Below are 26,699 nucleotides of genomic sequence, written 5' to 3' on the forward strand. Positions count from 1 at the left end.
GCATATTTTTACATAAAGTAAAAGCTTTATTAGAGATTGTTCCCTTGACCAGATTCCCAGAATTGAATCATTATTATTGTTCTGTGCCGTTTGAGAAATATAAAGGGTAAGTGAGCAATGTTCTGATACGGTAAAGTACAAGATTTTATTCTTCAGTCTCCTGTTTTTCCTTTGACTCTTTTTTTTTTTTTTTTCAACGTTTATTTATTTTTGGGACAGAGAGAGACAGAGCATGAACGGGGGAGGGGCAGAGAGAGAGGGAGACACAGAATCGGAAGCAGGCTCCAGGCTCTGAGCCATCAGCCCAGAGCCCGACGTGGGGCTCGAACTCACGGACCGCGAGATCGTGACCTGGCTGAAGTCGGATGCTTAACCGACTGCGCCACCCAGGCGCCCCTTCCTTTGACTCTTTAGGACTCTTAGAAGTTATATGGACTTCCTTGTCAGCATGCTTTATCCTATCTTCCTTTTTTCCCCCTATTTTTAAAATTAACTTTTTATTTTATGATAATTTTATTTTTTATTTATTTTTAGAAAATTTTTTAATGTTTAATTTTGTGAGAGAGAGAGAGAGAGAGAGATCACAAATGGGGGAGGAGCAGAGAGAGGGAGACACAGAATCCAAAGCAGGCTCCAGGCTCCGCGCTGTCAGCACAGAGCCTGACACGGGACTCGAACTCACGAACCACGAGATCATAACCTGAACCAAAGTTGGTCACTTAACCAACTGAGCCACCCAGGCTCCCCTATGATAATTTTAGATTTATGGGAAAGTTGCAAAGATAATACAGAGAGTTCCTGTATACCAATTACCCAGTTTCCCCTAATGTTAACATTGTTACCATAGTACCTGGCTTAAAGCTAAGAAACTAACGTTGGTGCATTATAATGAACTACATTCCAGATGTTATCTGGATTTCACCAGTTTTTCTACTAATGTCCTTTTTCTATTTTAGGATCTAACCTAAGATACCACATTGTATTTAGATACCCAGCCTTTTGCAACCTGATTTTAGACCAAGATTTAAGCATGACACTGAGTTGTACCAGCTACGTCATCGCATGTCCCAGTTCTGCCCATTCAAGGGCATTGAGTTGCCTGTTTTTTTGATGTTGCTCCTCACTACCTCTAAGGCATGCTTTCTCATGCCTTATTTGGGAACTTCTGCTGATTTGTCTGTCCTTTCTGAGTTCTAGATAGAATCAGGCCTGGTAAATCTGTTGGCCTGAAACCTGAGCCCCTCTTGAAACTAAAATCAGTTCTTAAGTGCATTTGTTTTGTTAAGATGATAGGGTGATGATGCCACATTGATGTCTTGATCAAGATACCTTTGGAGAATCAGAGCCGTAAGGTCAAGTCACCCAGTTTTTAGTCACTCCATTTTACCAGAAGTTAAAGACCAGAGTTAGTTGTTGGATCAGAGGTTCTCTCAGCTTCATAGACTGAAGACTGAAAACCAGGTTCCCATGGTTTTAGCTCTCAAAAAATATATTTGCCTTTTTAGTACTTACAGCTGTGAAGCTAAAAAAGCAAATATGAATAATTTCTTTAAATTAGTGTATTTAAGACATTGGCTTTTTTTTTTTTTAATTTTTTTTTTTCAACGTTTATTTATTTTTGGGACAGAGAGAGACAGAGCATGAACGGGGGAGGGGCAGAGAGAGAGGGAGACACAGAATCGGAAACAGGCTCCAGGCTCTGAGCCATCAGCCCAGAGCCCGACGCGGGGCTCGAACTCACAGACCGCGAGATCGTGACCTGGCTGAAGTCGGACGCTTAACCGACTGCGCCACCCAGGCGCCCCAAGACATTGGCTTTTTAAAAAATGATCTCATATTTCCTATTCTGTTTATACCTTCATATTTTACAACAGGTAGATTGTCTTAGGGTTCCTTAATTGTACTTCCAAACCTCTAGTGAGTAGCAGGCACTAATTGAATCATTGAGGGAAGAACTTTGAATGCATTTTATATGGTAATTATATACATATACAGTATACAGAAGTGGGGGTTGTTTATGTAGTTAGCTTTGTTTGTTTGTGTGTTTTGAGAGAAGATTACCTCAGGGGTGCCTGGCTGGTGCCGTCGGTACAGCGTGCAACTCTTGATGCCCCATGATGGATGTCGAGGTTACTAAAATAAAAATAAAATCTTTGGAAAGAAGATGATTACCTCAGAATGAGTAAATGGCGGACCTTTCATTTATGTGAAGTAAATTATATTTCTTAAGACTGCCATGTGTCTTCCTGTTTGAATGTAATTCTTTGAAGTATTGTATAAGGTCCAAGGGATATAAAAACACTTTCACTAAACGAGTTGACATGAATGTGCATAGCATTCTTTTTTTTTTTTTTTTTTAAGCTTATTTATTTTGAGAGAGACAGAGACAGCAAGAGTAGAGGAGGGGAAGAGAGAGAGAATCCCAAGGGGTCTCCAGGGCAGCGCAGAGCCTAGTGCAGGGCTCAAACCCATGAAGCCGTGAGATCATGACCTGAGCTGAGACCAAGAGTTGGACGCTAACTGAGTGAGCCATCCCACTGCCCCTGCATGGCATTATTTGTGGTAGCCAAAAACAAAAAACAAAAAACCCAACACAGAAACAACCCAACTGCATCTTCTGGTGACCAGATAAACAAGTTATAGTATGTTCAGACAATGGAATACTCAGCAATAAAGAGAAATGAGGTACTGATACATGCAATAACATAAATGAATCTCCAAAATATGCTCAGTGGAAGAAGTCAGATAGGAAGAGTTATACTATGTAACTGCACGTATGTGAAGTTATAGAACACCAAAACCAGTCAAGGAAGTAGTAAGATCAGTGATTACCGGGGACCAGGCTGGATCGACAGCCTGACTGCCCAAGAGCACAGGGAACTTTAGGAAGCAGGGAAGACGAAGCGTTCTGTGTCCTGCTTGTTGTGGTGGTTACACAGGTATATGTGTTCGTCAAAACTTAAAGTGGCTGCATTTCATAACGTGTAAATTACTTCCCAGGAAAGTTTATTTAAGAAAAAAAAAGTTTATTTACAAGGTTAAAAGAAAAATGACAACTTAGAAAACTGATGTGAAGAGAAAAGAGCTCAAGATTACAAATGTTGAAATAGAGAACTGGGACCAGAAGCGATGAATTTGATCAAGGCAGGCCCAATTGCCGTGATAAACTCTGAGCTTTTTGCACCTGATTGGACAGACTAGGTAATCTGAGTTCAAAATAAAAGAAGACTTTTTTATTTAGTATAAAAGTTGAAATTACAGTGTAATCTCTTTTTTAAAATTACCTGTTCTATCCAAAGAGAAATACTATTAAAATTGTCTGAGAGAAAGCAAGCACAGCTGAATCTAATTGGTTGTTGATGAGCTGTAGATCAAATTTTGGGAAGTTATGCAGTAGAAATAAACGTGTCCTGAGGCTCTGTTTCTGGCATTAAAGAAAAGTTCTGTGCATGCTTTACACGGATGGTTTTTGATATAGTCATTATGCAGGTGCATTCAGGTGTTAAATGATAACAACTACCCATATAAGCTTTAATTTGTCTACTCACTGATGATATAAATTTGTTCTTGTTTCTCCTGTAGTACAGATAATCACTAGTTATGTCCTCTGGAGATTGCATAACAGAGTTTAATAGTTGGTAGGATAGGTGAAATCACTCAATTTATACTGGAAGTCAGTGGGAAAATGAGGTTCAGTGGGTAGAATTTTATTTTATACAACATGTGTATGCTGCATATATTGATTATATGTTAGAAGTTTGGGATAGCAGTGGGGTGTTGGATCAATAAAGACCTCAGAGATTATATTCTCGTTTAGGCTCTGAAAAGTATATTACCATTCCACTATTACCCTTTTTACTTCTGTATTATCTATGGTGGGATTGTGAGAAGTTTAGTGGAAGAGATAGTTTTAAAAAATGCTAGTAACTAGGGGCGCCTGGGTGGCGCAGTCGGTTAAGTGTCCGACTTCAGCCAGGTCACGATCTTGCGGTCTGTGAGTTCGAGCCCCGCGTCGGGCTCTGGGCTGATGGCTCAGAGCCTGGAGCCTGTTTCCGATTCTGTGTCTCCCTCTCTCTCTGCCCCTCCCCCGTTCATGCTCTGTCTCTCTCTGTCCCAAAAAATAAATAAACGTTGAAAAAAAAGTTTAAAAAAAAAAATGCTAGTAACCATCCTGTAACCTTGGCTTCTTTCTTTCTTTCCTTCTTTCTTTTCTTTTCTTTTCTTTTCTTTTCTTTTCTTTTCTTTTCTTTTCTTTCCTTTTCTTTCTCTTTCTTTCTTTCTTTCTTTCTTTCTTTCTTTCTTTCCTTCTTTCTTTTGAGAGGGCACAAGTGACTACGAGGCGGAGAGAGAGAGAGAGAGAGAGAGAGAGAATCTCACAAGGGGCATAGAGAGAGAGAGAGAAGCTGGGCTCACCCGAACCAGGGATCACGTTTTACCCGAAGCGGGGCTGGAGCTCTCCTGATTGGGGCTTGACCTCACCCGATATGGGACTTGAACTCAAAAACAGTGAGATCATGACCTGAACCGAAGTCAGACGCTTAAAGACTGAGCCACCCAGGCGCCCTGTAACCTTGGTTTTCAAGAATAGAGTGTATTTCTTAGAAAATTGGGCAGAATTGGTGGTGATAACTTAATGTGGCACAGTAATTCCTCACTTTGCCACATTCCCTTTGGTCCAAACACAAATCACTGATGAATATGTCTACAAGACATCGCTGGGGGCATCTGAGTGACTCAGTCAGTTAAGCAATCTCAACTCAGGTCATGATCTTGCAGTTCCTGGGATCGAGCCCCACATCAGGCTCTGTGTTGACAGTATGGAGCCTGCTTGGGATTCTCTCTCTCCTTCTCTCTCTGCCCCTCCTTTGCTGACTTGCTCTCTCTCTCCCGAAATAAGTAAATAGACACTAAAAAAAAAATTAAAGACATCAACATCACTCATCATCAGAGAAATGCAAATCAAAACCACAGTGAGCTATCACCTTACACCTGTCAGAATGGCTAAAATAAAAAAACACAAGAAATAACAAGTGTTGGCAAGGATGTGGGGGAAGAAAGAACCCTCCTACACTGTTGGTGGGAATGTAAATTGGTATAGCCACCGTTGAAAGCAGTATGGAGGTTCCTTAAAAAGTTAAAAATCAAAATATCATATAATCCAATAATTCCACTATTGGGTACTTACCCAAAGAAAACAAAAACACTAATTTGAAAAGATATTTTTGCACCCCTGTTTATTACAACATTATTTACAATAGCCAAGGGGTGTCTGGGTGGCTCAGTCTGTTGGGCACCTGACTTCAGCTCAGGTCATGGTCTCACAGTCCGTGAGTTCGAGCCCCACATCGGGCTCAGTGCTGACAGCTCAGAGCTTGGAGCCTGCTTCGAATTCTCTGTCTCCCTGTTTCTCTGCCCCTCCCCGACTCACGTTCTGTTTGTCTCTCTCTCTCTCCCTCTCTCTCAAAAATGAATAAACATTAAAAAAAAAAAACAATTACAATAGCCAAGATATGGAAACAACCCAAGTGTGTCCATCAATAAACAAGTGCATAAGGAAGATGTAATGTGTACACACACACACACACACACATACATATACACACACAGGAATATTACACAGCCATAAAAAAGGATGAAATCATGCCATTTGAAAAAAACATAGATGGACCTAGAGAGTATTCTACTAAGTGAAATAAGTCAGACTGAGAAAGACAAATACCATATGATTTCATGAATAAATGGAATCTAAAACAATCAAAACCAAATGAATGAACAAGCAGAAAGCAGAATTAGACCCATAAATATAGGGAACAAACTGATGGTTGCCAGAGAGGAGGGGGTAGGGAGTTTGGTAAAATGAGTGAAGGACAATGGGAGATATAAGCTTCCAGTTATGGAATAAATAAGTCATGGGAATAAAAGGCACAGCATAAAGAATATAGTCATTGACAATGTAGTAGCAGTGTATGGTGATAGATGGCAACTACACTTAGGATGAATATAGCATGATGTATAAACTTGTCAGATCACTATGTTGTACACCTGAAACTTATGTAACATAGTGTGTCACCTATACTCAAATACAAAAAAAAAAAAAAAAAGAATGAAAATAAAAATAAATAAATAAATAAAAGACCTAGTGGAACTAAAACAGAATGGAATAAGTGATGAAAAGCAGTATTTAAACAAAATTCCCAAATTAAAGACAGACAAGTGGGATAAATAATAAACCTACATCTAGATACTTCTTAAGGAAACTGTAATGTCAAAAACAAAAAAATTTGCAGGCTACCAGACAAAATAGATTGCTTACAAAGGAACAGCAAATATACCTCTGAAACAGTAGAGGCCAGAAGATAATGGAGGTTATAGCATCTTTCAAAAGCTGAGGAGAAATAACTAAGAAAGTTATATGTAGTTAAAACTAACATTCAAGGGGCGCCTGGGTGGCTCAGTCGGTTGAGCGTCCGACTTCAGCTCAGGTCACAATCTCACGGTTCGTGAGTTCGAGCCCCGCGTCGGGCTCTGGGCTGATGGCTCAGAGCCTGGAGCCTGCTTCCGATCCTGTGTCTCCCTTTCTCTCTGCCCCTCCCCCATTCATGCTCTGTCTCTCTCTGTCTCAAAAATAAGTAAACATTAAAAAAAAAATTAAAAAAAAAACTAACATTCAAGAGGGAAGTCAAAATAAAGACCTTTACACATATAAAAAGACTAAGAAAGTTTATGTCTCAGAGACCCATGCTTAAAGATCTATTAAAGGACCCAGAAGGAAGACATAATATATATGAAATAATGGTGAACACAGAAATGGGTAAAATATATCAGTAAATTTATGAGCCATTGCCTGTAAAAAATAAAATGACAATGTGTTAAAAAGAAAAGTCAAGGGGCGCCTGGGTGGCGCAGTCGGTTAAGCGTCCGGCTTCAGCCAGGTCACGATCTCGCGGTCCGTGAGTTCGAGCCCCGCGTCAGGCTCTGGGCTGATGGCTCAGAGCCTGGAGCCTGTTTCCGATTCTGTGTCTCCCTCTCTCTCTGCCCCTCCCCCGTTCATGCTCTGTCTCTCTCTGTCCCAAAAATAAATAAAAACGTTGAAGAAAAAAAAAAAATTAAAAAAAATAAATAAATAAAAAAAATAAAAAGAAAAGTCAAAAAAGGAGAACTGTTGGGGGACCTGAGTGGCATAGTCAGTTGAGCAACCGACTCTTGATTTCAGCTCAGGTCATAATGTTATGAGTTCGTGAGATCAAGCCCTGCTTCAGCCTCAGCGCTGGCAGCATGGAGCCTGCTTGGGATTTTCTCTTCCTCTCTCTCTGCCCCTCCCATGCTTGTGCTCTCTTGCTCTGTCTCTGTCTCAAAAATAAATAAATAAACATTAAGAAAAAAAAAAGGAAAACTTTTTTTTGTTTTTTATTTTTTTATTTTTTTTTAATATATGAAATTTATTGTCAAATTGGTTTCCATACAACACCCAGTGCTCATCCCAAAAGGTGCCCTCCTCAATACCCATCACCCACCCTCCCCTCCCTCCCACCCCCCATCAACCCTCAGTTTGTTCTCAGTTTTTAACAGTCTCTTATGCTTTGGCTCTCTCCCACTCTAACCTCTTTTTTTTTTTTTTTCCTTCCCCTCCCCCATGGGTTTCTGTTAAGTTTCTCAGGATCCACATGAGAGTGAAACCATATGGTATCTGTCTTTCTCTGTATGGCTTATTTCACTTAGCATCACACTCTCTAGTTCTATCCATGTTGCTACAAAAGGCCATATTTCATTTTTTCTCATTGCCACGTAGTATTCCATTGCGTATATAAACCACAATTTCTTTATCCATTCATCAGTTGATAGACATTTAGTCTCTTTCCATCATTTGGCTATTGTTGAGAGTGCTGCTATAAACATTGGGGTACAAGTGCCCCTATGCATCAGTACTCCTGTATCCCTTGGATAAATTCCTAGCAGTGCTATTGCTGGGTCATAGGGTAGGTCTATTTTTAATTTTCTGAGGAACCTCCACACTGCTTTCCAGAGCGGCTGCACCAATTTGCATTCCCACCAACAGTGCAAGAGGGTTCCCGTTTCTCCACATCCTCTCCAGCATCTATAGTCTCCTGATTTGTTCATTTTGGCCACTCTGACTGGCGTGAGGTGATATCTGAGTGTGGTTTTGATTTGTATTTCCCTGATAAGGAGCGATGTTGAACATCTTTTCATGTGCCTGTTGGCCATCCGGATGTCTTCTTTAGAGAAGTGTCTATTCATGTTTTCTGCCCATTTCTTCACTGGGTTATTTGTTTCTCGGGTGTGGAGTTTGGTGAGCTCTTTATAGATTTTGGATACTAGCCCTTGTCCGATATGTCATTTGCAAATATCTTTTCCCATTCCGTTGGTTGCCTTTTAGTTTTGTTGGTTGTTTCCTTTGCTGTGCAGAAGCTTTTTATCTTCATAAGGTCCCAGTAATTCACTTTTGCTTTTAATTCCCTTGCCTTTGGGGATGTGTCGAGTAAGAGATTGCTACGGCTGAGGTCAGAGAGGTCTTTTCCTGCTTTCTCCTCTAAGGTTTTGATGGTTTCCTGTCTCACATTCAGGTCCTTTATCCATTTTGAGTTTATTTTTGTGAATTGTGAAGTTTATTGTCAAATTGGTTTCCATACAACACCCCAGTGCTCATCCCAAAAGGTGCCCTCCTCAATACCCATCACCCACCCTCCCCTCCCTCCCACCCCCCATCAACCCTCAGAAAGGAAAACTCTTGATGATAAGTTGAGGAGGAGTTGATTTGTCAGTATTTAAGGAGTAAAGTATATTTAAGTTCTGTGTGTAAGAAAAGGGTAGAGATTCTGCATACAATCTGTTTTTATTAGCAAATCTTATAGTGGCATATATATGTTAAAAGTAAACAGTAACTATTACAAACAGTATCTACTGCTAGTTAGAAATAGTATTTAAAACTTCCAGATAGGGGCATCTGGCTGGCTCAGTTGGTAGAGTATGGGACTCTCGATCTTGGGGTTGTAAGTTTGAGCCCCACATTGGGTGTAGAGATTACTTTAAAAAATATTTTTAAAAAACTTCAAAATAAACAGAACAAAAGGGAATTTATAAACATTTATCAATTAAAGGAAATTAGGAAAGGTGGGTCAAAGAAAAGGTATGGTAAGCTGAAAACATGTGAAGATAATCATAATAACAGCATTATAATAGCACTTACTGTGTATGTGCTAGATACTGTTCTAAGTGAGTACTTTACATTTATTTATTCATTGTATGCTGACATCTCTGTTAGGTACTGTTAGTACCCACATTTTATAAATGAGGAAGTTAAGGTACAAAGAAATTGACCAAGGTATTACAACTGATAAGAGCCAGGATTTGAGCCCAGGCAGGCTGGCTCTAGAATTCAAAAAATGTCCAAATATATAATTAACCACAGGAAATAATAGCAGATTAAGCTAATTCATATAAAGATTAAAATGCGATAGAAAAAAAAAAAACAAAACATACCTATATAATGCTTGGTAAAAGGCATACCTAAAGCAAAATCATACAGAAAGGTTGAAAAAATTATAGAGATAGAAAAAAGATATTCCCCAATACTATTAACCAAAGGAAACTGGTGCTAAATTAAAAGGCCCACTACACAATTTTACAGAGAGATGGTGCACCAAGAAGTGTTAGAGGACTTTAATAATGTGGTCTTTAAGTATATAAATCAAAAGCCGATGAAATTCTAATGAATATTGACATGTCCACAATTATGGTGGGAGATTCCAAAATACTTTTATTTTAAAAACTGCTGATTCAAGCAAAAAAGGAATTAATAAAACTGTTGAAAATATGAGCAAAATCAAGCTTGATTTATCATATATATATGTAAATATATATATGTAAATATATATGTAAATATATATGTAAGTATATATATATATATATATATATATATATATATATAAGTCTTTACCCAACAAATGGTGGATATACTTTCTTCTCGGCTATAAATGGGACATTTACAAAAGTTGGTCATGTACTATATCATAAAGACAATCTTCATAAATTTCACATCATTAATAAAAATCTTCCTCTGTGTGTGTGTGTGTGAGAGAGAGAGAGAGAGAAAGAGAGAGAGAAATTCTGTTAACAGGTTAAAGGGAGAAAATATACATGTTTATTTCAATAGGTGGCATTGTTTGACCACAATGGAATTAAATTATAAATAAACAATTAAAGACCTCTTTAAGATATATGGAAACTTTAAAATGCCCTCATTAATAACTAATGAGTTTAAAATGGAGGGTTGATGGGGGTTGGGGGAGAGGGGAAAGTGGGTGATGGGCATTGAGGAGGGCACCTGTTGGGATGAACACTGGGTCTTGTGTGGAAAAAAAATAAAAAATAAAAGCCAAAAAAAACCAAAAAGAAATAATAGTGGTAATTATAAAATTTTTAGGACTCAAAGATAATGTACTATACATATCAAAACTTGTAGGATGCAGTTAAAAGGATAGCGGTAAACCTGTAGCCTTAAAAACATTTAAATATTAAAACATAGATTAAAAAAGCAAATTAAGGGGCACCTGGGTGGCTCAGTCGGTTAAGGGTTCAACTTCAGCTCAGGTCATGATTTCAGGGCTCGTGGGTTCAAGCCCTGTGTCAAGCTCTGTGCTGACAACTTACAGCCTGGTTCTGTGTCTCCCTCTCTCTCTGCTGCTCCCCTGCTCACATTCTGTCTCTCTTTCTCTCAGATGTAAACAAACATTAAAAAAATTATTTAAAAAAACAAATTAAGCATTTAATTGAAGAAAGTAAAAGAATAATGCTGTCAGCCTAAGCAAAGTGAAGGAAGAAAGCCAAGAGAAAAAAAAAATAATAATGAAATAGAAAATAGTATCAAAGATCAACAAATCCAAATGCTCGTTCTTAAAAAAAAATAAAAACTAGCAAATTAAACTAGACATCTAACAAGATTGATCAAGAAAAAAAGAAAAAGGGCGCTTGGATGGCTCAGTCTGTTAAGCATCTGACTTTGGCTCAGGTTGTGATCTCACAGTTCATGGGTTCAAGTCCCATTGTCGGGCTCTGTGCTGACAGCTCAGAGCCTCGAGCTGGCTTCAGATTCTTTGTCTCTCTGTGTCTCTCCCCTGCTCACGCTTTGTCTCTCTCTCTCAAAAATAAACATTTAAAAATTTTTTTTAAAAGAGTAAAATTAAATATTGACTACTCTAACCCAAGAGCTTTAGAGTTTATGCTCTTAACTATGTTACACTGACTTCCAAAGGAAAATGTTAGGGACGTTAAATCATTAAATTTGATAATAAGGTGTAATACGAAAATGATAAAATTTTCTGGGGAAAAATAAATGTTAAAACTCAAGAAGATCTAGGAAACTTATACTCATGAAAGAAATTGAATTAATAATCAGAAATTCTTCTTTCCAGGGTGCCCAGGTGGCTCAGTCGGCTAGGCGTCCAGCTTTGTCTCAGGTCATGATCTCACGGTTCATGGGTTCGAGCCCCGCATCAGGCTCTGTGCTGACAGCTCAGAGCCTGGAGCCTGCTTCAGATTCTGTGTCTTCTTCTCTCTCTACCCCTCCCCTGCTCACGTTCTGTCTCTCTTCTCTCTCAAAAATAAATAAACATTTAAAAAAAGAAAAAGAAAAATTCTCCTTTCCCCCTCTTGTCCAAATGAAAGGCCAAGAAAGTTTACAGGAAAGTTTTACCATGCCTTCACAAAGTAGATTATTCCCTATATTATATCTCCTATTTCAGAAAATTTAAAAAGGAAAAATATGAAAAATATGCTTTAAGCAACTCATTGTCTGAGATTGATAGCAAAATTAGACTTGGACAATGCCAACAAAATTTTTAAAGGGAAATTACAATATTGTCGAACAGATGAAAATATCTTAAATGAAATACAACAAATCAAATTTTATAGTATCTATATATTTGTGTGATTCTCAACATTAAAGGATTAAAAGATTAAAGGAGAAAAACCTTTGATGATTGTTTCAATAGATGACATTAAAAACTTTTGATAAATTTCATAATTAACCAGAAGGGAAGGGAAAGATCTTTTAGCAAGTTTGAAATAAAAGGGATCTGGAATTTCCTTAACCAGATAAAGGGAATATACCAAAAACCTAGAGTGAGCAATCATATTTGATGGTAAACTTTTTAGAAGCTTTTCTATTAAAATCAGAAACAAACAAAAACTATGTGCTATCCTTGCTTCCATTAAGCCAAATGCTAGAGGGCTTAGGCATTGTAATAACACAAGAAAAAGAAATTAAGAATTAAAGAAGAGACCAAACTGATAATGAGAATAAACCATTTGTGGTGTTTTACAGGAAATTCTTGTTTAAGACCATGGCTCTGCTGTTTTAACTTCAGAGTCTAATGCAAATTATGTTTAAAAAGGTCAGATTCAGTTACAATTGATGGTGTCTCTGTCTCACTTAGCCTAGCTACCTAGGAATAATAACAGCAATGTTTTTCACTTAGCAATGTCTATAGGTTGTGCAATTAAACTGGTGAGATTACTTTATCCCACCACCAGTAAGTGGTTTTACAGATTGTAAGGATGTCTGTGAGGAGAAAAAAATGGAAACGGTCTACTCCAACTAACTCTCTATCTCTGTCTTTTTTTTTTTTTTAACTCCCAACTAACTCTTAATTCTAATTACTATTTTATGCAAAGATAAAATGAACGTGGCATGAAATAGAAATGTGAATGGAAGGATTTTTGTTTATGTGAAAAGATCCCTTGAACTTACTAGGTTCGAATTGAAATCTGTTCCCATTTTAGATCCTGTCTCAGAGCTTTCAAGTACAAACTGCTTAGCCAAACAGAATCTTAGCTTTCAAAGCTAAGGTAAGGTCGCAGACCCATGGTGTGGTCCAGTCGTAGTGTTTACTGGTAACCTGGACAGAGCACATGGCATGTGCTGTTCTCTGTCACCCACCCCGCCTCTTCCTCTCCGCAATCCCATTTCACAATCTGTTTTCACATTTTATGGTTTGTTTACCTTTCCTCTTCTCCTAGGAAGCTGGAATTTTCTTTTTGCTGATCGAATTGAAAATTATTTAAGTGAAAAGAAAACCACAAAGATTTAGGGGTATTTCCATTCAGGAACAAAAATGAACGTTTCGGTTAAATTGTCTTTGAATTACTTTTAACATTGCATATGTAGTTTTAATGTTTTGGTTTTGTTCATTCGAACATTTCATTGTTTAAAATATTGCTGTTGTAAAATTTGTGGTATTCTCATCCCAGACCTGTGATTTTTCTTATGTTCATTTCTTTGATAGACTGTAGAGGCTAATATTTACGAGAAGAATTTCCTGGACTAGGTTACAAAATAGACCGTAATTTCTGCCTCATTTCAACTTCAGTGTGTCAACTTGATAGGAGAGGACAGGTGGACATTCTGGTGACCAGAATCTGATAGGGGAGGGTGGAGGCCAGTGATGGATGGCTGTGTCTGATGACAAAATAAGCATTTCCATGAATATGAGTGTGCAGAATAAAATTGGGACCAGCAGATGGTAGAGCTATGCTGTATCTTATTTCTTCCTCAGCTCTGAGATTTTCTGTGGCCGTTTTTTCACAGAAGCCAGCTGGGATTGTCTATTAACTGCCAGCACCCATTGGTTTGGGTAGAAGGAACTTGTTGCTTTCTTTAGAATTTGTTCAGCCTCTCCTTTTCATGTATGGCTTTACGTTCATCTGGTGGTAAAACATGATATTTAACCGCAGAATACGTGAGAACTGACCTTTCCTTGGAGAACATCCCAGCTAGATCCCATTTCTACAAAGTGATTATGCTTTGACATCTGGCTTTTTTCCTGTTCCTTTTTTCTTTAATCCTCTGATATTTTAAATTTCTGTGATCTCTGCGATTGCCACTTCAGATCTCATTACTGAAAGTTCTTTTCATGTTGTGAAGAGAAGAAACATTCCTCAGAAAACGTCAACACAGAATATAGGGCTGTAATATAAACTTAAACCTAATGAACCTGCTCATTTTAGCTTTCCTTTGTAATATATTGAATTTAATTTACTGATCCAGAGTTCATTTAAGAAACGTGTTTTGGTTTGATTTCTCAAACTTACCTGCTAGTTAAAATAGTTCTGCTATAGACAGAGTAAGATTCATTATAAGTAATATTGCTTGGGCTGGTGTCGAGATGTTCTTTAGCATTTGAGATGAAAGAAAGGCAGAAACTACAGATAGGTTTAAGGGACAGAAGCCTGGGAATGCATCTTGGAGTCATGCTTGCTGTATATCCTCGGGAAATCCAGGCTCTAAGAGAAAAGAAGATTCACCTCACACATGTGTTGCTTATTTTAGTGTTGTGTAGTCAGCTTCTTTCAGTAGTAGTTTGAATTGGATGGGGATTTAATGATGTGTGAACTATTAAAAATAAGAAAGTAAGTTTGTGGCTGAGAACAGAGATTTAAAAAAAAAAGGAGGGGGGCAAGTGGTAAAATAAAAGCAGGGCAGGAAGAATGGGTCTGTATAGCTGTCATTAAGAGAGATATTGTTGAAGTGCAGACAGCCAAGCATTAGACCTCGATTCCTGCGTTTGAGGAGGGGGCTGGTGCGTGAAGCTTTACTCAGAAAGCTGTCTTAAGTGTGGCTTGATTCAGGTTGTCTGGCTGACTAGAAAGGTTTTGTTTCCATTCTCACTTCTGTACATGCCTCCCCTCCATGTATGAAGAATTGCAAGTATTGGGGTGCCTGGTGGCTCAGTCGGTTAAGTGTCCAACTCTTGATTTCAGCTCAGGTCATGATCGCACAGTTTGTGGGATCAAGCCCCTTCTCGGGCTCTGCTCTGACAGCACAGAGCCTACTTGGGATTCTCTCTCTCTCTCTCTCTGCCCCTCCCCACTGATATACACTCTTTCTCTCAAATAAATAAATAAACTTTAAGAAAAAATGAAGAAGTGCAAGTATTAGAAATGTTGTAAAAAAAAAGGAATAGTTAACTAGAATTTAAATAAAACTTTGAGGAAACAAAGAATATCTATATATTCATGGATTTATTTAGGAATAAATGTTTAAGGAATGGCCACAGCTAAATCCAAGTCCTTCCCTGGGGTTTTCTGAGCTCTATCATTTTTCCTCCACTTTTTGGCAGCTTTTTGCTTTGACTTCATTCTCAGACAGGCTCTTTCTGCTAATAGATAACAAAGATGCTCAGCTTCCATCTCACCAGCTTAGAAACCTCAGCAAAAAAGAATGCCTCTTTCCTCCAGTAGTCCCAACGGAAATCCCAGAGTTGACTTTTATTTGCCTAATTTGTGTATATTCCCATCCCTGATCCAGTCACTATAATGTACTGGTTATGCCTGGGTCTTTGTACCTCAGCGGCCTGGGGGTTGGGTTAGTCCCTCCTAAACCATAGAGAATAAGGAGAGGCAAATGGAGGTGCTGTCAACATTAGAAGAGGAATGGGAGGGGCGCCTGAGTGGCTCAGTCGGTTAAGCATCTGACTCAATATCAGCTCAGGTCATGATTTCACGAGTCGATTCGTGAGTTCCAGCCCCTCGTCTGACTCTGTGCTGACAGTATAAAGCCTGCTTGGGTTCTCTCTCTCTCTGCCCTTCCCTTGCCCATGCACAGGTGCTCTCTCTCCCTCTCTCTCTCTCTAAATAAATAAACTTAAAAAAAAAAATAGAAGAGGAAGGGGATGCTGGACAGTCAGAAACAACAAAATACCCACCATGTCTGTCCCCAAAGCTATTGAGTGGGAGAGGCCTTTCCTTCAGCCCAAAGTTCACTAGCAACTGGGTTCCTGAGATAAACTTTTACTCTTGAGCCTAACCCCTCTCTACATTGCCTCTGTTTTGCTGCAGGTACCTATTTCCCAAGTTTACACTGTGCTGGACTGAGTTTGTAGACATGAAGATTCATGTGCCCTGTGAAACCACTGACTACATTGAAGCCAACTATGGTAAGACCTGGAAGATTCCCGTGAAGACATGGGACTGGAAGCGCTCTCCCCCCAATGTACGGCCCAATGGAGTCTGGCCTATTTCTGAGTGGGATGAGGTTATCCAGTTATACTGAGACAGTAACTTGAAATGGTAGAATTCCTCGTCTGAAACAAAGGTGGATAACTGTTTAAGAAGATACATCTCTATGTGTCAAACGTAAGTAGGAGCCAAAGATATATGTCAAGTTTGAAGACGCAGAGAGTCTTAACCTCTGAGCCATCTGATTTAATCCTCTCATTTTACATTTGTTAAGGAGCCCCTATGTGCCAGGTGCAGTGCTAGGTTACAGTGGAGGAGCAGAAGTGAGTGAGGCACGTGCCTGTCTCTCTTTCCCTTCCCTTTGGTAAGCACCTCAATTTTCCTTGGAGGGAAACACCCTCACCCTTTGAAGAGCTCATACAGAATATGATGTTCTTTAAAGATTTTAGATAATGCCTGGACTGGAACACAGGTTTATCGGGCAAAGCTAAGGAGGGATATACTCGTAGAAAAGAATAGCCCGTTGCTGTTATCAGCAGTGAAGCTTGTATGTTAGTGCTGCTTTTAAGGTTGTAGAGTCTGAGTTAATATTTGAGTGATCACACTTTAGGTGGCCTCAAGAAAAGATGCTAGCAGATTCATTTTACAAGCAACCTGATATGGAGTTCATCTAGAGCCCAGGGCATCATTCTATAAGAGAACAAGAGCTTCTTTTTAACTTTGTCAAAGATATGCAAATTTCCATACATTTTCTATTTTTATGTTTGAAATGAAAAGAAAGCTTATGCTTGTGTGAAGCTTAAATTTCCAGCCATTGTGAGAATATTTTCACTGACCTCTATAGCACTTGTTAACAAATCATTCAAGTGAGATCATGCTACCAGACAGGATTTTGAAAGGGTTGTCATTTCATGAAACTTACTTTCCTTATTTCTTTCCCAACCATCTGTTAGGTGGAAATATGAGCTATTCATGGACTTTAATATTTTCTGAACTTATAATCCTTGTACTCCCAATTTTAATGTTAATACTAAAATATTAATAGAAATACCTCTAATTTTTCTAATTGTACTCTTCATTGTACTCATTGATCAGTTACAGTTCCATATCTTTCATTCATGGCCTATAAACAAATTTAAATGATATGTAAACCTACCTGTTCCTTTTCCTCTTCCAGTACTCTCTCACATCTCCAAAAGGAAGATAAATGGCAAACCTGAGAAATGCTTTCTCCCCTGCCCCACCCCCACATCATAGTGTCTGTAAAGTCTGTGTCCATTCTAATTCTATCTCAGTGTTCTATCTGTTGCTTATTGATGGGACAAGAGCGCAGACTTCCCTGCTTTATCAAGTACCACCCATTCTGAGACCCTTCAGGTTCCTTTTGCGCCCTCAGGACATGTTTCAGAGTGGGCTAGGATGACTCAGTCTCCCTCATCTCTTCATGGGTCACTTTAATTACATATTCCAAGTGAGAGGTAAAGGTATACATAGTCACAATAAGCACTGCTCGCTTTTTCTTTGTCCAGGAAGGCAGCTGAGTCTTACATTTTGTCTAGGCTGCTTAGGACAACTTTCTGGGCAAGATCACAGATTTTCCTCTAAAACCAGAGAATAATAGGAGTGTCAGAAATGGAAACCAGAGGTCTGAGGGAATGGGCTTGACTGAGTTTTCCTAAAACAAAGTTGGGAAAAGTGACCAGCAACCACCCCACTCTATACTTTCAAAACATCAAAACCTTTTTTAAATAAATGGTAACCACTGACCTTCCTCTCTTGGGATGAGATTTCCATGCATCATCATTGGATCTTTTCATAACTAACATCATTAGGTTTTCAGGGACACGTATAGATTACCAGTAAACTTGTCCCCAGATGACAGGCCATTGTAATCAACTTTCCCTTTGCTGGAAAACCAGTCCATAGAAATCATACCCAAATTCTAAATAGCTGAACCTAATTTAATTTATCATGGTTGAAAAAATATCAGATAATAATAATAACGTTCCTGGCCAGAATCCACCCTGCTTAGTGAGGACCATTTGCTTGTGCTTAGCATCTAGAAGTGCATACAAAAGTTCAAACTCATTTCTGCCCATTTCAAATTGGGGCTTCCACTGTTTGCCAAGGGCTCTTACCCGCTCCTATTTAGGTTATTTTTCTTTTATCTGTCCCTGGAGTCCATGGTCTTAAAGTATCCAAAATCTAAGATGTCTTGGCTTCATTGACAGAGGTTCTATATCCTTCCCTTCATAGGTCACTGGCAGCTAACGTACCTTTCTTGGCTACCTTCTGGTTTCACAGGCTTCAGCTCTTGGGTCCTACCCTAGTTTGAGGGAATGAGAGCTTTTCCCCATACTCTGAACGCCAGGCTTGCTTCTGATACAGATTCAGCCATACTTCATCCTGTGTTTCTTGACAGTTCTTAACTGTGCTGAGTGTCCAGAGACCTTGGTTTGGGTGAATCTACCATCACACCTCATCAAATCACTTTTTTTCCTTCACCTTAGTATTCCAACAATAGTACTCCTAATATGACCACTTTGAGGTTCACTTTGGCTTACCAGGAGAAAACCTCTTACAGTAACTTGGAGGTTAGGCACCCATGGGTGTCTCCAGAGAGATCCTGAGAGGCAAGATTGATAACCTCCCACTTGACAACAGGTGGCCACTCTTCCTTCTCAAGGCAGGGAGTACTTGGCCTTCTCCCCTCTGCTGCAGCTACTGATAACCTGGCCCCTGGAATAAAACTGCAGTTCTCAAAATCAGGCATCCCTAAGAAGCTGGGCAGTGGGATGGCCGGTTTCTTTGATTCCCTAGCTACAAACCCTGAAATATGACCACTAGCTGGCAGAATGTCTACCATCCTCCCCAAACAAGTTAACTCTTGAGGGAAAATCATCTTGCTCTTGAGTCTTAAAGACTAGAGGGTCACATTCATTTTCTCCTTATTTTATAGCTAAATCAGTAAGCTATAGGAGTGATTTGATAAACAACAGAGGCTAAAACTCAGGAGTGCCATGACTTTGGGCCCTGTCCCTGTTTCAGTGCATCATGGCACAGCATCTTAACTCTGATTGAGATATTTGGCAGAGAAGTCATCCTGTGCCTAGGGACTCGGTTTCAGGGTGTTTCTGCCATTCCTCACTTAGTATCTTTCTGCCCAGATTGAGAACCCGAAGTGACAAAGAGATCAAGAAGGAGTGTTTCTTTCTTGTCCAAAATACTTACACTGCTTTCATACCTTTATCTGCAAAATGCCGTATCTCCAAAAGGTAAAATAGTTCATGTTTGGAGACATCAGCCTTTGGTCCTGATATTCTTAACATCCAGGAGTACCTGATTCTCTTAAGTTCAAGATGCATCCCATTGCTGCTTCACCCCATCCACCTCCCCAGGAAACAACACCAATCTGCTAAGCACCCACTTCCCAAGAGTCCTTCCTCCTTCCCTTATTGATACCCTCTTATGGATACAAGTAGTTGAGAATAATTCGACTGTGCTCATTCCTCTCCTTCTTTGTGACCCCAAACCATTGTATCCAGTCTTACCATGGCTGCAAAGCTTCTGATGGCACATGGGACAGCAGGGTGTTCCATAGAAAAGCGGGGGTTTGTAGATTGGGGACCAGAGCTGCATCTGAGAAGCACACTTGGAACGAATTTCCACACTCCAGCCTAACACCTTACCCAGTATCACAAGCCTAAGAAAGTCTCCCCCAAGTTTCACCTCCTGGAAAATGAATGATTCTTTCATCCTCAGTATTATAAATCGCCATGGGAAATGTTCCCTCAAAATCTAGTCAGAGAAAGTGCCACATTCCCAACTCCTGATACTTAATTATCATGGGAAAACTCCACTTCCTGACCAGACAAAAGGATATCTTTGAAAAAAATGTCCCAGCAGGGGTTTCTCTTTCCTCCTCTTCTTCCTCTGTCATTAAGACCTGGGCTAGGACACCTCTAACATTTCACTTAGGGGAGTCAGCATGTTGGTTTATAAAGACCACAAACTTCAGAATTAGGCCCATGTTTGAATCCTAGCTTCATCGTGTGGGATTTCTGGCAGAGAACCTCTCAGCCTCATTTTCCACAAAGTGAATTGGGGAGATGAGGTGTATTTCTTAGGATTTTCACTTAGGATAAAATGAAATAAAGTGCTTAGCACTGGACCTAGTATTACTCAGGAGATGTTCCATTTCCTACTTCCAAGTCTCTTTTCTAATTATTTTTCAAATGGGATTGAAGTAACTATGGTTCAGAACATGAACCTTACTCAGGAGGTTGGGTGACTGAATTTGCTTAGGAAAAAAAATTGTTTCATTGTATCAAGGCATTAAAGGACAAATTATATGGTTCATGAATTCAGAGACATTACCGAGTTGTCTCCTCTAAATAGAACTTGTATTTTCATTTTATTGGTCAAACTTTTGTCTCCTAAAGACTCCTTATATGATCCCTTCTGTTATCTAGTTCCTTCGTCCCAAGCAATTTACTCTCTCTACCTCTGTACGTTTGGTACTTGCTCTGCCCCGGGCTTCTTCTTTAATATTCTAGTATATTCTAGAGATAAATTCTCATCTCCTTGTTAGTGAATCTCTACCCAGCCAAAATCAGATGTAAGTCATGATTTACAGAGGGAAAGAATTTGGAATACTTAGTTTCATATAACTATCAGTGCTGATGAATGTCTCTATCGGTGTTTTAATAAAGGAGAGATGAAAAATACTCATTTCCACCTTTTTCCATCAAATTTGTATTTCTTTCCCAGGCAAGAATCAACAGGGTATGTGATGCTTTTGTAAGCTTCTCTGCACAGGCTAAAATCTAATGATAGTTTATAAGTCATACAGGCCAGTTCAATAGTGATACCTCTTCACAGGACCAGTACTAAAGTAGCCAAGTCTACATTTTCCTAATGACAAATCTCTGCTTCTGTATTTACAGAACTTCTAGGTTAGGATACCCCCCCCTTGGCCTCCCCCAACCCAACCCAATGTAGAGATTATGTGGAAACCCATTAGCCAACCAAGCTGTTGTATACTTACAAGCAGCTCTCACAGTGGGTTTGAAAGGGAGCATGAGGAGAATTAGAAGTACTGTATTTTGTTACATAAAACAATGTACTGTCTCCTGCACCATTAAGAAGAATTACAAGATTTTGTCGTCTTTTGATGACTCATTGAGAGCATGGGGAATAGTTCATGTGTTTGTTAAATGAAAATCATATGTAGCTATTTGTGTGTCCGTTCCACTTTATAACCAGAAAAACATGATTGTGAATTTTTTAAACAAAGTGATATTTTAAACATGGGTAAATTTCAGTGTATGCTTACCAGTTTACTATTTGGTTTTACCTTCAGGTACAGGTAGTTTGTGGTACTACTGAAAATACCTTTAATATTATTATTTTGATCAGAATTTGTAATATATAATCGGTATGGGATGATGAATAAAGTCTTTTTAATCACATGAGATATTTGTGTTTATTCTTGAAGTTTGCAGTAGATATTGTTACAGCCACTAACATTCATAAGCAACCTGGCAAAATAGTCCATCTTGCCACCGGTATAGTATTTCTAAAATTAAGGTAAAATGAAGTCATATGGGTGGACCCTAATCGAATATGACCGAGTCCCATAAGAAGAGATTAGAATACAGACAGGCACAGAGGGAACACTATGTGAAGATTAGAGAGAAGGTGGCCATCTACAAGTCAAGGAGAGAGGCCCGCAGAAGAAACCAACCCTACCAACACCTTGATCTTGGACTTCTAGCCTACAGAACTGTGAGAAAATAAATGTCTGTTTTAAGCCACCCAGTCTTCATTAGGCAGCCCTTGATTAATGCAGTAATCAAGACAGTGTGGTATTGGTAAAGAGATAGACACATAGATCACCTGAAGAGAATAAAGAACCCAGAAATTGATACACAAATGTGCTCACCAGGATTGTTGATCAAAGAGCAAAAGCAATTCAGTGGAGGCAAGGATAGCCATCTCAACAACAATAACAAAAATAACCTCAACTTGAAATTCATACTTTATACAAAAATGAACTCAGGTATAATGTACTAAAATGTAAAACTACGAAACTTTCAGGAAAAAAAATAAAATCTTAATGACCTAGGACTAGGCAGAGCTCTTTCTTAAGACTTGATACCAAAAGCACAATTCATAAAAGGAAAAATTAATAAGTTGGACTTCATCAAAATTAAAATTTGCAGCTCTGCAAAAGCCTACCAGAAAAGGATGGAAAGTCAAGCTACAGACTAGGAGAAAACATTTGCAAACAACATGTCTGACAAAAGACTAGCATCTAGAATATATAAAGAACCTGAACCGTCAACAGCTTAGAAAAATCCAATTAGAAAATGGGCAAAAGACATGAATAGACATTTCCCTGGAAAAGATCTACAGGTGACACGCACGCTAAAAAGATGTTCAGCATCATTAACCAAGCAGTCAAAAGCAGTAGCCAAAGCAATCCTGAGAAAGAAGAACAAAGCTGGAGGCATTACACTTGCTGGTTTTACACTAAATTATAGTGCTATACTAATCAATACAGTACTAGCATAAAAACAGACACATAGACCAATGGAACAGAATTGAAAGCCTAGAAATAAACCCCTGCATAAACAGTCAACTAATATTTGACGAAGGAGCCAAGAATACTGAACAGAGGAAATACAGTCTCTTTGATGGGCTGGATGGAGTGCCTGGGTGACTCAGTTAAGCATCCGACTTCTGCTCAGGTCATGATCTCCCAGTCCGTGAGTTTGAGCCCTGTGTGGAGCTCTGTGCTGATAGCTCAGAGTCTGAAGCCTGCTTCAGATTCTGTGTCTGCCTCTCTCTGCCCCTTCCCCGCTCACACTCTGTCTCCCTCTCTCAAAAATAAACATTAAAAAAATTAAAAAATAAAAATAAATAAGTGGGGCTGGGAAATTTTGGATATTCACATGCAAAAGAATGAAACTAGACTTCTATCTTACACCATTCACAAAAATTAACTCAAAATGTATTTGCATAAATGTGAGGCTTGAAACCATAAAACACCTAGAAGAAAGTGGGAAAAAAACTTCCTTGACATTGCTCTTGTCAATGATTTTTTGGATATGTCACGAGAAGCACCAAATGCAACAAAAGTGAAAGTAAACAAGTGGGACTACCTCAAGGTTAGAAGCCTCCACAAAGGAAAGGAAACAACAATGAAAAATAACCTATAGAGTGGGAATAAATATTTGCAAACAATATATCTGATAAGAGGTTAATAGGCAAAATATGTAAGGAACTCCTACAACTCAATAGCAAAAAGTAGCATAATCCAGTTAAAAGTAGGCAAGGAAACCGAATAGACATTTTTCCAAAAGAGATACTCAAGTGGCCAAAAGGTACATGAAAAGGTGGTCAACATCACTAATCATCAGGAAAATGCAAATCAAAACCTCACATCTGTTAGAATGGCTGTTACCAAAAAGAAAAGAGCCAAAAAGTGCTGATGAGAATGTGCAGAAAAGGGAACACATACGCACTGCTGGTGGGAATGTAAATTGGTGCAGCCACTAGGAAAATGGGATGAAGCTTCCTCAGAATATTAGAAATAGAGCTACCATACGATCCAGCAGTTCCACTTCTGGATGTTTATCTGAAGGAAATGAAATCATTATGGCAAAAAGATTTCTGCATCCTCTGTACATTGTAGCTTTACTTACAATAGCCAAGATATGGAAACAACCTAAGTATTCATCAAGGTATGAATGGATAAGAGGATGTGGTATATATAGAGAGACAATGGAATATTATTTAGCCACAAGAAAGAAGGAAATCCTGCCATTTGTGGCAACATAAGTGAACCTTGAAGGCATTATGTTAAGCGAAGTATCAGAGAAAGACAACTACTGTATGATCTTGTTTGTATGTGGAATCTAGAAAAACAAAACTCATAAACAGAGAAGAGATTGGTGGTTGCCAGAGAAAGAGGGTAGGGACAGGGATAATTGGGTGAAGGTGGACAAAAGGTACAAACTCCTAGTTATGAGATAAGTTCTTGGGATATAATGTACAGCATAATGAGTCCAGTTAACAATACTATATTGTATATTTGAAAGTTGCTAAGAGAACCGATGTTAAAAGTTCTCATCACGAGAAAACAAAACCTTGAGCCACGTGAGGTGATGGATGTTAACTAAACTTGTCATCATTTCACAATACATATCATCTATCATATATTATGTTGTACACCTTAAACTCAAACAGTGTTATAGGTCAATTACATCTCAATAAACCTGGGGCAGATGTTGCCATTTCTGTTTGTCATAATTTCTTCCATGAACACCTCATGAGCTATTACTGAAGCAAATATTAACAAACCAGTCTTTGCTCTGCTGATAATTAGAAACCATCTTCTCTGCTGTCACTGGTATGAGAAGTGACTTCAGTCAGAGCTTGCAGGTGTTTCAGCCTGTGCCCCAGCTCTGCTTCATCACACTTTGTGTCTGGGGCTCTTATCTTTTTCTTTCTACACAAAAATGCAAAGTCTGCTGAATTTCAACGTTTTCCTCTTCCGAAATGTATACTTTTCCAGAAATCTTGTGGAAATGCCCATCTTTACTAAAAGTTACTACTGCTTCTATTTCTAACCTAAATTTACACCTTTGCTGATTAAGAAAGTTTCCCTATGACTGTTCTTCTCCCCTCCATGTAACATACCCAACCTTCATATAAACTGCTGACCCAAGGTGCTAAGTGTACCAGCATTTTCTGAAGGGAGTAAAAAGTTATCATTGTTAATAGAGGAGTAAAGACAGAGAGCTATAATACTGATTATTAATATAACTTTTTAAAAAGATGTTCAGCATCATTAACCATCAGGGGAATGCAAATTACAACCACAATGAGGTATCCACTGCACACCTGTTAGAATGGCTAAAATTTTAAATCATGGTAACACCGAATCCTATAGTTGTCTCTAATATGGTTTTCTTTTTGGATGTGTACTGTACCTCATTGTTTGTACTATGATTTTCCTAGAGAATGTCCTTCCACGTTTTACAAAAATTAATAATATATAAATAACATTCTTTGTTAAAGATTTAAAGGAATAATCTTGTCACAGTTTTTAGAAGACAGATTTTTAGGTTTTTTGCTTTTTCTCCTTCCTTTCCTCCAATTCTTCTTTGATTTGCTCTGTAAATTTAGTAATCCTCTTTAAAACTTATTTTCTCACTTATTACTCATTTGTATCCTTTATAGTTGACCACTCCCAAATTTGATTTAGCAGCAAGAGCCCTTTAGCAGCTGGTATCATTATTCTTAGGCTTCTGTAAGTTTAATTAATTTCATATTTATCACCAGTTTTTTTTTCCTCATCTAAAACTCCTAGATTCAATCTTTCCCTCTAGTTTCAATAATTTGGAGAAAATTTTCTAGTGAATGAATATTGCAGGAAGGGTAATTGGGTGACTAATTTTCTGAACCTATATTACCACCATAGTCTGTCAGCTCTCTTAGAAGAATGATAGTTGGAGGGTGTACGAGTTTGTTTTGGAGCTTAAACTGTGCAAACCTCTAATCCAACCACATCCTGTTTAACAGAAAAACCAAAGGGTGACTTCACAGACCAAGGAAAAGCCTTTGCTTTTAGGAAGCTGTCCTCGCCTCGTGTCATGCCGGTTATCATTCACCATGAGCTGTCTTTCCTCCATATCCTGTTGGAAGACGAGAACATGTGTAGCAGTACTGTCCAAATAGAGCATCCGGTGATGCTGGGAATGATCGCTGTCTGCACTGTCCAGTGCAGTAGCCACTAGCCACATGTGAGTATTGAGCACTTGAAATGTGGCAAATATATCCAAGAAATGGAATGTTTAATTTTAATTAAATTAAATAGCATCATGTAGCCAGTAGCTAGCAATATTGGATAATGCACATTGAGAGCATTTGATGAGACCAACAAGGGCTTAGGAGTTGTACAAATTGAGACTCAAATCCAGGAGCACCACTTTCTAGTTTTGTGATCGTGGGCTAGTTATTAAACTTCTGAGTTCCAATTTTTTTCCAACTAATGGGGCTGAAGTTAATACCTAACCTCTAAGGGTTATTGTAAGAAATACAGGGGGGCACCTGGGTGGTTCAGACTTCGGTACAGTTCTGCTGTCAGCACAAAGCCCACTTCAGATCCTCTGTCCCCCCCTCTCTGCCCTCTCCCCTACTTGGCGCTCTCTCTCTGTCTCTTTCAAAATAAATAAGTAAATGTAAAAAAAAAAAAAAAAGAAATATAGGAAATCTACAGCTTCTGGTAGATGTTCAATAATGATAGATATTGGTAATATTATTATCTTGCTTTTATTTCTACTTTTGCAATAAATCCTATGAACATATTTTCCTAATAAACCCAAGGAATAATTTTTCTGTGAGATTAGATATTTAAGAGTTCTCCTGGTAGAGGGCCCTCTCCTGAGATCTGGTGATAACAAATGACCCTGATCTCAAAGGCACAGGTACATGCTTTGTCTTCTAGGGAGACAGGACATGGGATTAAAACAATACTTAACAGAATTGAGTCTGAAAGACCAAGCTTAGAAAAAGGGACCAAAGGTCCCAGACTTTGTGGAAGGCAGCCTGAGCATCCAAAGCTAGAAAAAGCTCTAGGAAGGAGGGCAGGGGAGGGACAGTGAGGTGCAGCTGGATCTTAAGACTTAATGAACAGAAAATTTGCATGAAGAAAGGGA

At 38.8% G+C, this 26,699-nt stretch overlaps 1 protein-coding gene across 1 annotated transcript in view; it reads left to right on the forward strand.

Moving 5' to 3' along the window:
- FKTN (fukutin) overlaps nucleotides 1–21,446 on the forward strand; it is a 75,620-nt gene extending 54,174 nt beyond the window's left edge. The window contains exon 10 of the mRNA XM_025935277.2: nucleotides 15,853–21,446. Within this exon, the coding sequence (XP_025791062.1) occupies nucleotides 15,853–16,066 (214 nt within the window). The 3' untranslated portion in view covers nucleotides 16,067–21,446. The remainder of the gene's footprint in view (nucleotides 1–15,852) is intronic.
- Nucleotides 21,447–26,699: the final 5,253 nt, after the last annotated feature.

Source organism: Puma concolor, chromosome D4 (genome assembly GCF_028749965.1).
Source record: "Puma concolor isolate L17-30 chromosome D4, mPumCon1.1.hap2, whole genome shotgun sequence".
NCBI classification, from domain to species: domain Eukaryota; kingdom Metazoa; phylum Chordata; class Mammalia; order Carnivora; family Felidae; genus Puma; species Puma concolor.